This window comes from Erythranthe guttata, chromosome 8 (genome assembly GCF_056151865.1).
Source record: "Erythranthe guttata isolate IM_541 chromosome 8, IM_541, whole genome shotgun sequence".
Taxonomy (NCBI): Eukaryota; Viridiplantae; Streptophyta; class Magnoliopsida; order Lamiales; family Phrymaceae; genus Erythranthe; species Erythranthe guttata.
Window position 1 is genome coordinate 22588995 of NC_142540.1, and position 15436 is coordinate 22604430.

At 35.8% G+C, this 15436-nt stretch overlaps 3 protein-coding genes across 3 annotated transcripts; 1 reads left to right on the forward strand and 2 right to left on the reverse strand.

Moving 5' to 3' along the window:
* Positions 1–1898: 1898 nt before the first annotated feature.
* On the forward strand, positions 1899–4656 carry LOC105965066 (heat stress transcription factor A-4b). Its single transcript, XM_012989573.2, has 2 exons — positions 1899–2596; positions 3456–4656. Exons 1-2 carry the CDS (start codon positions 2381–2383, stop codon positions 4389–4391), a joined length of 1152 nt encoding a protein of 383 aa, XP_012845027.2. The 5' UTR covers positions 1899–2380; the 3' UTR covers positions 4392–4656.
* Positions 4657–4875: 219 nt separating this feature from the next.
* On the reverse strand, positions 4876–12245 carry LOC105965062 (Leucine-rich repeat transmembrane protein kinase). Its single transcript, XM_088822402.1, has 24 exons — positions 11875–12245; positions 11572–11746; positions 10708–10779; positions 10542–10610; positions 10336–10407; positions 10120–10191; positions 9957–10028; positions 9794–9865; positions 9600–9671; positions 9435–9506; positions 9198–9269; positions 9039–9110; positions 8876–8941; positions 8656–8721; positions 8532–8570; positions 8374–8435; positions 7901–8292; positions 7611–7806; positions 7363–7512; positions 7016–7134; positions 6569–6779; positions 6243–6483; positions 5664–5814; positions 4876–5430 (listed from the first exon to the last, which is right to left on the reverse strand). Exons 1-24 carry the CDS (start codon positions 11993–11995, stop codon positions 5047–5049), a joined length of 3090 nt encoding a protein of 1029 aa, XP_088678528.1. The 5' UTR covers positions 11996–12245; the 3' UTR covers positions 4876–5046.
* Positions 12246–13426: 1181 nt separating this feature from the next.
* LOC148768846 (protein FAR-RED ELONGATED HYPOCOTYL 3-like) lies at positions 13427–14699 on the reverse strand. The gene is made up of 2 exons (XM_088821362.1): positions 13669–14699; positions 13427–13583 (listed from the first exon to the last, which is right to left on the reverse strand). Exons 1-2 carry the CDS (start codon positions 14619–14621, stop codon positions 13427–13429), a joined length of 1110 nt encoding a protein of 369 aa, XP_088677488.1. The 5' UTR covers positions 14622–14699.
* Positions 14700–15436: the final 737 nt, after the last annotated feature.

Below are 15436 nucleotides of genomic sequence, written 5' to 3' on the forward strand. Positions count from 1 at the left end.
GGTTAACCGTTTCTATCTTCTTCAGCAATTTTTTTTACTTATTTCATTGAAATTAAATTATGTACAGCATCTGTAGCAACAAATTCTTATCTCCTATATAAACAAACAAGAAAGAATTGCACAAAGATAATTTTATTGAATTAAAATAAGATATTGCGGGTTACAAACTCTAATTTAATCCTCTGATTCTTCTCTCAAGAACAATGTGTTTGACTTTGAATTTCGGAGACGGGTCGTTGATTTAATCTTCTCCGGATTTGATTTGGATTTGAATAACGTCTTCCGAGGGTCTTGCGACTTGAATCTCGGATCGAAACGCTGAACTTTGACGGGTTTTGACTTGAAGATCTTGGAGTTCTTGATGGATTTGGCCCTTCAATCTTCCTTCGATCTTGATTTGTTGAAGAACGCCCTCGATTTGATGAAGAACGCCTTGAATTTGATGAAGAGCGACTTGAATATTGTAGAGAGAATTTTCTCCTACGGTTTTTCTTCTTCTTGAGTTGTCTTTTGAATTGTGTAGAGAGGGTCTCTATTTATAGTGGTAGAATAAGAGTCCTACTTAAAGTCTACTTGATGACGTGGCGCGATTTGATTGGCTCTATTTAAATTGATATTTATCTCTTATAACTTGGAAGAGAAGAAATAATCCTATTGGCCAATAATTAATTGATAATTATCTCCATAACTTATTTTGTAAGATAAATTATAATTTAATTTAGACACAATTTAATTAACCAATTAATTATTTTATGCGTCTACATCATCTTCTAACTTCGCTTGAAATGATTCAAATTGCATTGAAAAGCTACATAAATCTAACATCTGTTGTGTTGTATACTATTTTCGAAATTGGTTTTTGTATCATCATCTACAACTAATGCCAAGTATTTTATCACAATTCACAACTATAAACATAAATCGATTTAGCAATTCTTTTCTTACCAATTATTTATTTTTCTATTTGTGGACGACTGGATCTCTGAATTTACTTTACCGTTACTGCTGAATTCAACGCTATTTTGTTAAATATATTTATGACAAATTGCACTTCACCCGTTAGAAAGGCCATTTTTGCAATTTCCCCCCTCAAAATAGAAAAAATGAGATTGTCCCCCTTCGAAATATATAACTCGGTGTATTTTGTCCAAATGTGTATTTCCGGACTAATTCTCGCCGGATTTCAGTAATTGGGAGGGTTAATTTCGTCTTTTAAGGCTATAAATATCATTTGACCATATTTCACATCATATTACCGTGGGGCTCTCTTTTCTCTCTCAAATCGAATAACCCAAAAGACACAGGGTACTTCTTTTCTCCCAAAATCAATTGAATCGGCGAGCAACAACCAGGTGTTCTCCATCGATCGTTCAAACGATTCCTCAAACGTGACAATTTTGTCCATAATTTTATACATTCATTTGATCTTTTTTGTTCTGAATATTGAGTGAATTAGAGTCGCGAAGAATTGGGGTAACTCTTCTCCATCAATTTGTGAAGTGAATATTGTGGCTTTAGAAACCCTAAGTAACTCAGTAGTGAAAGCTGGATTTTAAAGCGGAAAAAGTAGAATGATATGTACACTCTTAATCCGGCGAGAATTAGCTCGCAAATACACATTGGGGTAAAGTGCTTCGATTAATATATTTCGAATGGGGAGAGTCTCATTTTTCTATCTTGAGGGGCAAAGTGCAAAAATGACATTTTCAAGGGGGCGAAGTGAAAAAATGACATTTTTTAAGGGGGCAAAGTGCAATTTTCCCATATATTTTATATAAACTAATATATTAATCATTAAAATAATAAAAAAATAAAAAAAAAGGAATACGAAAAAGAAAAAGGAAAAAAGTATCTTTGAAATTCAACTCCATGGAAGCAAAACTCCTTTTGCCGAACTTGAATAAGAACAAAGAGTTGTTGAAAGTCAAGTCTTCACCGTCAAACGCCCCAGATTTGACGATCAGTTTTTTCCTCTCTCTCTCTCTCTCTCTTTCTCTCTCTACATTTATAATTCTGCCGTTCGGGTTTTTTTTTTTTTGGGTTTTCTTTTCCTCCAAGAACCACGTGTTTGTAGAGTTGACTACACAGTTTTGAATTTTTCCTTTTCTTTTTTACTTGCAATCCACGAAACATACGATTTAATCACAAGGGTTTGGTTAAAGATTTTATTAGGGTTTTAGTTCCTTTTGCTTTTCTTCCCAATTTCTAGAGTTTTTGTTGATTGATTAATTATTGTTGCCGATCAAGAAAGATTGATTCTTTAATTTGGCGGGGTTGTTTTTTTTGTGGGTTTTGTTCTGATTGAGTGTTTACCCAATTTTAATTTTGTAATTAATTTATTAAAATAAATAATTGAATTAGTGTAGTGAGTGAGAGAGTGATGGATGGATCAAATGGTGGTAATAATTCGGCGGCGCCATTTCTGGTGAAGACATATGAAATGGTGGATGATCCTAAGACAAGTTCAGTTGTTTCTTGGAGTCCGACAGGACTTAGTTTTGTTGTCTGGAATCCACCTGATTTTGCCAAAGATTTGTTGCCTAATTACTTCAAACACAATAACTTCTCCAGCTTCATTAGGCAACTCAATACTTATGTAAGCTTTCTTTTCCCGATTTTTTTTAATCTCGATTTCAAGCTATTTTTCTTGTTTGCTATCTCTATTTGAGTCACTGTTTGATGTTTTGAGTAGCTTATCTGTTGAAACTCTTGGGCCTCGTTTGGTTGGGGAGATTAGTCATTATTACCTAAATAATAGGACTTTGTTTGGTGCTGGATCGATCGGCAAATATTATCTTGGTTTATCGTCTTCCCGGCATGTTTCTTGTTGGATCTTCCAAAATCCAATTAACAAAATTGGGTTTCATTAGATTATTTAATCTTATCTTGGCAACCAAACGAGGCCGTAGTTTTTGAATTGACATATAATGTATTTCAAGAATGGTGGAAAAATTAAGTATTCTTGAACTAGTAATCCACTTTAGCATGAGATGTTTTGAGGATTAACTCAATACTTATGTAAGCTTATCCTTCTTTTTTTGTCCCGCTTTTCTCGATATTTTTTTTTATCTCGATTGCAAGCTATTTTTCTTGTGTTGAATAGCTTAGCTGTCTAACTCTTAAGTTTGTTGAATTGCCATAGAAAATGTATTTCAAGAATGGTTGGAAAATTAAGTATTCTTGAACTCGATGTTTAGAGGATTAACTAAATGAAGATTCTTTTTCGCTTTCCTCGGTTTTCGTTGTCTCGGTTTCGTTGTTTGCTATCTCTATATGTGTAGCTACTCGTTCTATGTTCAATAGCGAATTTGTTTTAATGGAAAATATGTATTCGATGAGATGTTTTGAGGATTAAGTAAGTGATGAATAAAACATATATAGTTGGAACTCGATTTGGGCCGTTTGATTTATATCATAATTCCTAAGATTATTATTGGTTTTCTTGAAATTTATAGGGTTTCAGAAAGATTGATCCCGATCAATGGGAGTTTGCAAACGAGGAGTTCATCCGAGGACAACGGCATCTATTAAAGAATATATACAGGCGTAAGCCAATCCACAGCCATTCGGGCCAAGCAAATGGATCCCCATTCACAAATTCAGAAAGAGAGGATTACGAAAAAGAGATCGAAAAAATGAACCAAGAAAAAAATTCTCTTCAGTCACAAATCGAACGGCACAAACAGGAAAATCGAGGCTACGAGTATCAGCTCAGGTCGCTCGAGCAGACTCTGCAAAGCATAGATCAACGGCAACAACAATTAATGTCTACATTAGCTCAATTATTGCAAACGCCTCGATCGGAACACTCTCACAACAAAAAGAGAAGAATATTAGCTTTGCATTTCTTGCACGGCGAATGCAAACACGTCGGGGAGCCGAAAAACACGACTTTCACCGTAAGTAATCCGAGCGATTCTCTTCCACTATTAGATTTGGAGCAAGTCGAAAAATTAGATTCGTCGCTGTCGTTTTGGGAGACGTTTTTTCATGGGATCGATCAAACCCCGTCCGAAGAAGAATTTATGGTGGCGTCTTCTGGATATTCCGATTTGAGGGCCCCACCGCCTTTCTCACCCGTTCGCCACATGTCGGCGTCGCATTCGCGGGAATGTAATTCGTCGTCTTCGAATTATGATGTCGACAGTCCGGCGATATCTTCCATTTGCATTGATATGGACTCGAGGCAAAAACCAACGTTGGGCATCGATGTGAATTTGAGCCCGACTAAAACTCCTGATGCTGAAATGCCGAACGAACGGGAAATAAGTGGGGGGGCCGCCCTTAGTTTGCCAGCTGGCGCTAACGATGTGTTTTGGCAGCAGTTTCTGACGGAGGCTCCTGGTTGTTCTTCTGTGGCGAAGGAGGTTCAATCGGAGAGAAGAGACTGAGATAACATTAGAAATGAGCCTTGTGAGATAATATATAGTTAGATACATACGATGGTATATATATCGAGATCCATCCCTTCTGTATTTTAACCTTGATTTGCGTGTTGTACGTTTACTTGTTTTTCGTTCTGCTTGTTCACATTTCTGTATAGCAAAAATCTAGGTTGTTTGGTATTATATAATGTAGTTCTCATCTTACTGTAAGATATAGGGCATCCTCGTACGCTTCGTCGGCATTTATTTTACGTGATTACTCTGGCTCAAATTTGTCGTCTCAATTCCAGCTGATTTAAAATCTTTAAATTTTATATTATTTTCAATTTATTGTAATAGGAAAGAACATGATTTCCGATTTTTAAAGTGTTTGAATAATGATTTCAATATCTATTTTTATGCATACTTGTTAACAAAATCTTATTTGCTCTCCAACAGCTTATTTTTTTAAATTTTAAGATCCGGTCAAGTTAATATAAGAAAAACAAAATTTAAACCCATCTAAAATAAATACTATTATTATTATTATTTTTCCTGCTAATTTGAGACCCCTGCAAATGTTACCTCAACAACGTAACCTTAGTTTGTTCTAAGAAGACTATATGTACATTTTTCTTGGTGAACAAATTAATAATGATAAAAAATAATACTTATCGTTTTTTCACTGAATAGATACGTTTTGATCAGTTCTTTGAGCTACTATCTCGTTTTCGTCCCTGTCAGCATTCGAGAGCGACGAATACGAGTATGTACCATTAGTCGACACGCTATGACTTGCGCTAGGATTCTGCCAAAAGTGGTTCCTTATGGCCTTGTACTTAGAATCGGCAGCCGAAAATCCAGGATCGGAAAGCAAGTCTTGAACTGCCGTTTTTCCTTCGAGCATGCTCACAACTTGACTCATCGTCGGCCTTAGTGTGGGGGCCGCATTCGTGCACAATAGGGCAACGTTTAGTACAACCATCGCCTCGTCTGACGAGTATGCGGACCCCATATCCGGGTCCACTAGCTCCAGTACACTACCCCTTTCTTGAAGTACATAAGCCTATACAGTAGAACCTCGATAAATTAATAACCTTGATTAAATAATAGTTTCTCTCGATAATTTAATAATTCGCTAAATTAATAGAATTTCCCTAGTCCCGACTGTATTAATATATAGAGGTTTAATTGTATATAGTTTTAATTCATTAGTGGATTATTTAAAAAAAATCAAAATTACAACAAATATTGCTATACTTGAAAAAGAAACAATAATAATAAAAAAAAAGTTAATACCTGATCAAGAAGGTAGACGAAGTCTTCGATTGGCCTATAGTTTGTGTTGCTTTTACCACTGACTATTTCGAGTGCGACCACGCCGAAGCTGTATACGTCTGCTTTGCTAGTTAGGTAACCGCGCATCGCATATTCTGGTGCCATATAACCTCTGCAAACAAAAAATTAACATAATGAATTTTTTTTTTATAGTAAAATTGTGAAATTGAAATAAAAATGGCTGCTAAATTCGTGGGCTTTCTTCCGGCAAGAAGTTGGCTATTTTTGAATTAGACCCTTTTGAGATATGATTACTGTATTTAAGTAGGAAGTTATATTTAATAAAATTAGGCCTCGTTTGGCTGGCAAGACTAACCATGATTAATTAAATAACTTTTCGGGCTGGCCTGCAATTAATGGAAAAAATGGTTGTAGACTTGGCAAATTGTCCAACAATGCAATCGGGTTTTCATAGGATTATGTAATGTAATATTATCTAGACTAATTTTATCTTAGGAACCAAACGAGGCCTTAGAATACTATTAGTTGACTATGTGCATATATAACTCTAAACGAAAGTAAAATTAAAACGAAACTTACATAGTACCAGCAATCCGAGTACTAATGTGGGTTTTACCATCTTCGTGAAGCTTCGCGAGTCCAAAATCGGCTATTTTAGCTTTCAAATCTTTGTCAAGCAAAATATTACTCGTCTTAATATCCCGATGGACTATTTTAAGCCTCGACTCTTCGTGGAGGTAAGCTAAACCTTTAGCAATGCCGAGGCAAATGTTCTTCCTCGTGGGCCAGTTCAATTTCACTTTTTGTGACGCATCTTTTCCTATTAAAGAATGTAAAAAAAAAAAAAATAAGATAAAAAAAAAATTCGAGTAATGGGAATTATGAAAAATATAAACGATGCTCACCGAAAAGAGCGCGAGATATACAATTGTTCTCCATGTACTCGTAGATTAGCATTAAGTGATTTCCTTCGACGCAACATCCGTAGAGCTTTACTAAATTCGGGTGTTGTAGTGCAGATATCATTCCGATTTCGTTAACGAATTCCCTCGTTCCTTGTTTAGACTTTGCCGAAAGCTGCTTCACTGCTATTACGGTTCCGTCGGATAAGACACCCTGTATGTATAATGCAGGAGAATATTAAATTTCCTTTTCAATATTATATATATATATATATATATATATATATATATATATATATATATATATATATATATATATATATATATATATATATATATATATATATATATATATATATATATATATATATATGTGTGTGTGTGTGTGTGTGTGTGTGTGTGTGTGTGTGTGTGTGTGATTTAGAATGGCAGTTGTGTAAGCTATCGAACCTTATAAACGGTACCGAAACCACCCTCGCCAATCTTGTTTGCTGGATCGAAGTTCTTCGTTGCAGATTTGATCTGTTTTAATGTGAACAGACCCGTTTGTAGATCGAGGCCTCTAAGCTCTGCAAACAATAATTTTCATCACAAAAATCACGACTTTCTTTAATATCCCATTTCGAAAAATGCATATGTTAGTCGAATGTCGAGGAAAAAAAAACCCGAAGATGCATGCATGCATTGTGGAAATTTACGATGGGACGACTATCAAATTTTATAATGTAATAATTTCTTAATACGAGGCATCGTCTAACCACCTTATGATTCTTGTAATAAAAAAATAATAATAATACCTTTATCGGTGGAAGATTTGCCACCTAGACAGCCTTTCTTACGCAAGATACCGAGAATCAGAGTGACGAAACAAACGGCTCCCGCTATTGTCCCAGCCATCATTAATGTACTAATCTTTTTGTGATGAACCAGAACCGGTGGTTTAAAATCTGTTACAACGAAAAAAAATTACAAAAATAATAAATAAATGATTTTCTTTTTAATATAGAAAAAAAAAAAAAAAAAACAAAACAAAAACGAAACATACTAGGATCAACCGATATCGCCGATATAAGAGGGCCGTAAGTTCCTCGAAGTGGAATGCCAGTTGTCCCTTTTCCCGCCCAGTAAAGATGGATCTTCAACGTATGGCTTGTTACCGTCACGTTGAAGCTCTTCACAATCGGCTTACCGGGCCCACCCGCCACGTCAGCGATGTTGAAATCCTTCAAAACCAACTTTCCCTGCGCATATTCATATTATAATATATACTATGTTGTGAGAAATGCAACACTAAATTAAATTTATATCTGTCCGGTATTAATTAAATTGATTTACCTGCAAGTAGACGTCGAATATGCGCCTGCCGAGGCTGCTGAACGTGCGATCGTTCGAAAAAACAATCTCCGCGAAATGGAGTTTGACGGAGTAGTTTCCGTTGAGGAGACAGAGTCCGTAATAAGTGAGGGAGAGTGGAGAAACGCGCGCGGTTCTGTACAGTTCGGATTCCGGTGCAGTGACGTTGTACAGTGCGGAAGTGTTTGTTGTCACGATGTAGTTGTCGGAATCGAGGTCGTTGTCCAAGAAATTGCCGGTGCTGCTAAATGCCCAGTTTTGCCCCTGGTAGTACATCGAAGCGCCTCTCGCTTCTAAATCGGCTTCGTATTTTGTTGTACTATTTGTTGTGTTTACCGACTTTCCTCCACAGTTTATGTGCAACGAGTAATGCTCTGTTGGTAAACAGTGAGATTTTATTTATTATTATTTTTTATTATTAGAATAATTCGAAAGCTTCGACTATATATACGTACGGTTATCTTTCAGATTTTGACATGGATAGTCTTGCTTCATGCATCCGTGGACTTCTTTACCTCTACGCCAAAAAAAAAATTAAATTTTTTTTTTATTCGCATGACCTTATATTTTGAAATTTAATTAATCAAATTCAATAATAAAAACGCAATCTTACGGTTTATTAGCTGCCGATGAGTAGCTCTCCACCAAGTTTCTGAAGCGAAATAAGCAAGCTTAAATTTTGATGTCACATTACACACAAAAAAAAAAAAAAAAAAGGCGAACATCAAAATACTTACACACTCCCGATTGTGCATTCGTTTGCCGATGAGCTTTCTGACGTGAAATTGTTATAAGAGATATCTCTGTAATCGAAATAGACAAAATATGACGCTACCGAAATCGTTATCGAAATTATTTTTGTGGCGTAATATCGAATATTCGAATAGTACGGCATAAAAAAGATGGCATGACAAAGAAACTAATAAATATAGTTAATAAATATTCGAATATGCTTACGCATTCTTGTTTCTTTCTAAAAGCCACCCTGGAATTTGTCCGGTAAGTTTATTTCCCGTCAGGTACCTATAAAACACAAACCATTGTTGTTAGTTTAGCGTCAATAAATGCTCGTGAAGTATAATTAAAAAAAATGTATGAAAAGAATTAAGTTATGACTTACAAAAAATCGACTTTTGCAAGATGGACATACGAATCAGGAATCACTCCAGTCAAGTTGTTAAAGCTAAGGTCCCTACATTTTCAACGCTCGGTTTTAAGGTTTCAGTTGCCAACTTATTACAATAAAATAATTCGAGTAAAAAACGCATATAATACTTACAGATTTTTCAATTTTTTCATGTTTCCTATATATTCAGGCATGCCTCCTTCTATCAAGCAACTCCTCAGTATCCTACGTACACCGAACCTTCCCGTTTAATATATATATATATATATATATATATATATATATATATATATATATATATATATATATATATATATATATATATATATATATGTGGCCAAAACATTCTATATATATTATCGTCGGATGGAAAATGTTTTAAGAACTCACAGCACTTTAATTGACTTCATATCACTTAGTGGCGGAAAAGTCGATCCTCCATCAGTTAAATCGCTGATCCTCCTAAAAAGCCGTAAAAAACGAAGCTAAACAAATTACTGAATCCATACATAATAAGCCTATATTAATTGAGGGAAATGATTTTAAGACACTCACAAGTCAGTTAAGCTTGTCAGAGAAGATATCGAAGAAGGTATCGGACCCTTTAGAGAACAACCTTGCATGTGCCTGAGACGAAAAAAAAAAAAAGTCGAGCTTTTCAATAATTCCCCGTTTTTTTTTTCTATTTTTGATGTGATTATGAAATACAACAAGTAGAGAATGCACAATTGTAATGCAATGCAACTTACAGTTTTTCGATTTGTTTCCAGCTGCTAATGAAATCTGGAATCTTTCCTGTGAAGTTATTGTCGCTTATCCTCCTAATTTCACGAAGAAAAAAATAACGATAAAATTTTAGTTTTTATTAAAACAAGAAAGTTCGATCGAATGAAGAGATGTGGTGGTACTCACAAATCGGTTAACGCGGTCAAATTGGAAAACGCAACCGGTAAATCTCCGGTGAATGCATTTGACGACAAAACACTGAAAAACGTGGGATCGAAGTAGACCGTTAATTACGACACTGAAGCAAATTTCAAGAAACTGAATTTGGAACGAGTGATGAAATACTTACAGTTTTTGTACGTTGACCAAGAATCCGATATCTGAAGGAATTGGTCCCGAAAATTGGTTTCCCTCGAGGCTCCTGCATATAGAAAATTTCAACGTCGATTTGAAAGACATTTAGTAGTAAATTGTAGTTTAAATGAAACAACCTATGACTATATATTCGGTAGAAAAACGAGTAGAAAATAAGAAGGCAGAAAATTAAATAGAGATTGATGCATACAGGTTCACAAGTGTAGTAATTCTGGTAATAACTTTCGGAAACGGACCCGATAATCTGTTTCCCATAAGAGACCTGCACCAAAAAAAAAAAAAAAAAAAAAAAAAAACTCAAATTGGATATGTTTTCCGGATGCATATTCCGATGAGTGGTGGATATGCAATTTAAGCAATATTGTAATAGAACACGAGGCGGGATAAAGGAATTACACGTCAAGCAAGCTCATTTTAGCCCATTGAAGAGGTATTGAACCATTAAGGTAGTTTCGACTAAGATCCCTGCAGACAAAAAAATTAAAAAGAAATAAATGCCGGACTTGAAAAATATTATATATATTCTAAATGCAGTAGTGGTATACTAGTGACGATGACTCACAAATGTTGAAGATGGCGGAGTTTAGCAAATTCGGGTGGAACGACTCCCGTTAAATTCTGTGCTTTCAAAGCTCTGCACCGATTTCATTTAACGTCGCAATGTTAGTTAAAGACAGCTGGATTATACATAACTTTCTAAATCGGGAATTCAAGAAAGTTAAAGCCCGACTGTGAGTTCGATTAAAAATTAAAACGCGCACGACTTCAGATCTTGAAATGCATTTCGATACAATCGTTTGTTGCCTTACATAATCAAAAGGGTCGGTCTAATTTATCGGTAAACTTCGAATTTTTATAACCGCGGGTAACTTCTAAATTTCGAAAACGAGTTTTTAAATATTTTCTTGATTTATCCGTAATCGAAGATCAAACATTACCACCATCAAGGCATCATAGTTACTTATGGCAGTTAATTCACACACACACACACACACAAATACACGCACACACACACACACACACACACACACACACACACACACACACACACACAAACACACACACACACAAGAGGACAAGAAGACAAGACATGGCTTTCAGTCATTCAAGTAAAAACAATTGAGGTGTGGGACTTTCAGACAGAAAAGGTGGGCCCATCAGCCCGCCATTGTACAGCCTGGATGATTAAATGAACAGTAAGAAAAAGTCAAAATCGCCGACTCATCATCAAGCCGTTGACCGGCTGGTTCCGGTCAACATCTCATTCTCCGACCTGCTCTCCCACAACTCCGGCCATGGAAGAAGAATACTAAATATAGTTTTCTCAAGCACACATAAAAAAAAAAAAAAAAAGAAATCCAAATGTTTCACACACACAAACACACACACAAACACACACACACACACAGAGAAAAGATAAACATACATAGTAACAATATGGCAAGTGGAGTTGAGATCAAAGGAGCAATCACAAGTAACGGAGCTCTCAAAACCCTTTCTTGTAATTGGCAAACTCCAATTCCCTTCACCACTGCATGGATCTTTGTTAAAATCCCAGTCTTTTTTCCCCATTTTCTTCCCTATTTCCTTCAATGCCCTCACTACATAAATTAATTAATTAATTAATTAATTAAATCAGTTCAACAAACAAACAAATTGATTATCTGGGCTCTCCCCAAAAAAAAAATTAAAAAATAAAAAATCAAGAATTGGAGAAAATGGTAAATACCTTCATCTGGGTGGAGCTGCTGCTTCTTGGGAAGTAGTACTGTAGCTGCTGAGCAAGAAGAGAGTGTGCAGAAAATCAAGAAGAAGCTCAAAAGAACTATGGTGATGGTGGAATTCCTCATATTTTTTATTTTATTTTTTTTATTGTTATTAGAAATATGTTTCAAATAATTAATCCAATTATCTGCATGGAGATTTTCGGTTTAATAAGTTTATATTATAAATAAAATTTGGGGGAGGCGGATTGGAATACGTGGATGTGAATATGATTTGATTTATAATGTTTTTTTTTTCTTTTTCAGATGTAATAAAAAGGACAGATATTTCTACTATGTATGAGGTAAAGGGAGTGGTGGGGACTGAGACAAGAGTGGAGAGACTTCTTTGGACTTTCTTGCTATTTTTATATTTGCAACTTCATTCATTTTTTTAACCTTTTTTCCTATTTTTTTATGTACATAATCGGAAATTGGATGGGACGTCTGGTTATTTACGCTGGGTGGATTTGAACTGTATATCTACACATAATTATATCTACGTTCATGTGTATATGTGCTTAGCGAATAGTTATTTAATTAAATCTACAGTTTAAATTCTCATAGTGTAAATAATCGAGTGTAGCATCTAACTTTCCATATAAAAATTTAGTTACCATCAAAATTTATAATACATTATAGTTGGTGGAATAAAAAGTGCACATAACCATTTTTTATCTTGTAAATATACCTTGTTTGCTAATTAGTATAATATACAAATATTCTTTTGATTTGTTATTTATGGTGAAATTGTGAAGACAATCATAACTAATTTATGAAGTAAGCAAGCTACCTTCCTCTTTCAATTGGGAGTCTTGGACAAAAACATTTCTACATATAGTTTCAAGAGTTGGGTTTAACAATTTGTTGAACATGGTCTACTCTAATATATATTATATATGGAGAATTCAAAAAAAATATCTTTCGAATTTTTCCGAATTCCATTTTTGGTTCCCTGTGTTTGAAGGTGGACAAAATTTCCATTAAGTCTGCCAATTTTAGACCCATTTGCTCCACGCTGTCAGCTGACCCATTTACATGTAACGAAAATATTATTTTTAGTGCTAAAACTAAGATTTAGTTTTTTTTCCCCATCTATTTTAATATGTTGTATTGGCCGTTGTTATCAGACTGTTGAATAGCCGAGTCGACAAAAAAAAAAAGAAGAAAAAAAAAATTCACGACCAGCATTCAGGTTAGTAAAAAAAAAAAAGTTAACCGAGCAACAACATTAAATGACATTCAAGTACTGGAAAAAAAATCTGACCGGCCAACAATGGTCCATGGTGGCCAATGGGTGAATTTGGATTGTGTGTGTTGATAGGGTAGAATGTACATTTGTGGGGAATAAGGTAAAAAAGATTTATGTCAAGACTTCTAGGTAAAGTTGAATTTTGTCTAAGACCTATTCGTAAGAATTTTACCATTGATGGATTTATAGGAGATTGATAAAGATCTCTACTTTGTTCTCTTTACACCAAACATGCTCTTAATATATGGAACATTCAGTTTGTGTTATTAGTAATTCGATAACTTGTTTATAAAATATACGGGGCATTCGACGGTTTTAGCAAAATGAGGGATGAAATGTGTGTGATACTGTGCCCAAAATGTGTCAAAGCCACCTGTGGACGAAGCCAACCATCTCTTCAATGCTCTATGGGCGCTCTCCACCCTAATTTGATTAAAGTAGGTTATGTTTCAGTAAACAACAACACATTGAGTTAAGTATATGTATTTAACCACTGATAAATAAATACCTGCTTGTCGATGTATTGCCGAGATGAAAAACTAGATCCGTCCATGCTTTTACAAATTTCTCTTTGTATATCAGCCAAGTGTCTTGGAGGTACTCAATCAACTGTGGATGATTCGCGTAATCGTTCACTAAAACTGTATAATTCCGGTAGAAATCTTCTTCACACGCTGATGTTACCAAAGTTTGCCACGGACCGACTACAAAAGCAAATCCTCGACGCCTACTATTGCCAAAACACTTTGAAGCACGACGCCCCACATTCATGTTAATGTGCCAAAGACATAATAGATGAGGCACAGTCGGAAATACATTCTCTATCGCCTTTAAGAGCCCTAACTCGCGATCAGTCACGAGTGCACTAGGTAGAGTATGTGGGGGGAAAAGTCTCTTCAACCTTTGCAACACCCATGTATAATGCTCTTCATTTTCATGGCGCATAAAAACCACTCCAACAGTAAAATTTTTTCCGACCGGAGTAACACCAACAATCTCCAACAAAGGCAATTTGTACTGATTGGTTTTGTAAGTACTGTCAAGTAGTATAACGTACGGAAACTTACTTAACAATTCGACAGATAGAGGGTGAGCCCACATCAAATCGATAACTGCATGTGTCGTTTCATCTGTACGGAACCACTTGTAATAGTTATGCTCCTCAAGCAACTCAATCAAATATTGCATCACTGTACGGTCACCCCTAGCTAATCTTCTCAACTTCGCCTTTTCATTGTATATTTGTTTCGAATAAGCATCGAGACCCAAGCCATTTTTCTTCAGGTTAGCCAAAATCTTCTTGGGCGGCACATGACTTTGTGAAAGATCCTTGATAATCTTCGACTCCGCTTCATTCAATGCACTAAGCCCATGCCCAGACGTGTATATCGGATGATGATTGTGCTTCCCATATACTGTTCTGAGCTCCCATCTATCGTCCAACCGCCGGCGTCCGACCATTTGAAAACCACATTCTATTTTTTTGCTACCAGACCTTTTCGAGGACGGCTCTGCGTTACTTCCTCGAGGCTTTCCGAACAAGTCAGACACACTTTATTTATTTTGGGGGTACTTTTTCTAATTAATTTCACGAAAAGAGCTCTTGCAACGGACCGAGCCCAATCCACTAACTCGTCCCCCGAGTCAAACAATTGAGTTGTTGTAAAATAATCGGTATGATCAACTTCAACTCTAGACGTATTGACCTGAAAAGAAAATACGGTTTATTGAGTTGTTGTAAAATAATCGGTATTGAATAAAAAAATTATTTAAAAAAAAAAAAAAAAAAAAAAAAAATTAAAAACGGGTTGAACCGGACGCCCAACTCGGGCGCCCAAAGTAGCGGTACACGCCCAAGTTGGGCGTGCAGTTGGCTGCCGGGCGCCCGAACCGGGCGTGGAGCTGCCAACTGCACGCCCAACTTGGGCGTGTACCGCTACTTTGGGCGCCCGAGTTGGGCGTTTGGCCATTTTTTCGACTTTTTCCGATCGAGAAGAAGAATTTTTTACCTCGCTAGGTCCGCTATCACGATCTTCATCCGACGAGCTCATTTGTTTTCGTATATCACACCAACAAGAATGATTTTTAAGCAAATTCTCTTCAAAACCTTCTTTTTCTAGAGAGATGGAATATTTTATTAATAACCGCGAATAGCAATTTTGCAACCGCGAAAAGCAAGTCCCATTGTAGTATATATCCATGACATATACATACATGATATATACATACATACAGATACAGTAGGTGGTAAATAAAATTTATGGCACTCTGCCCAA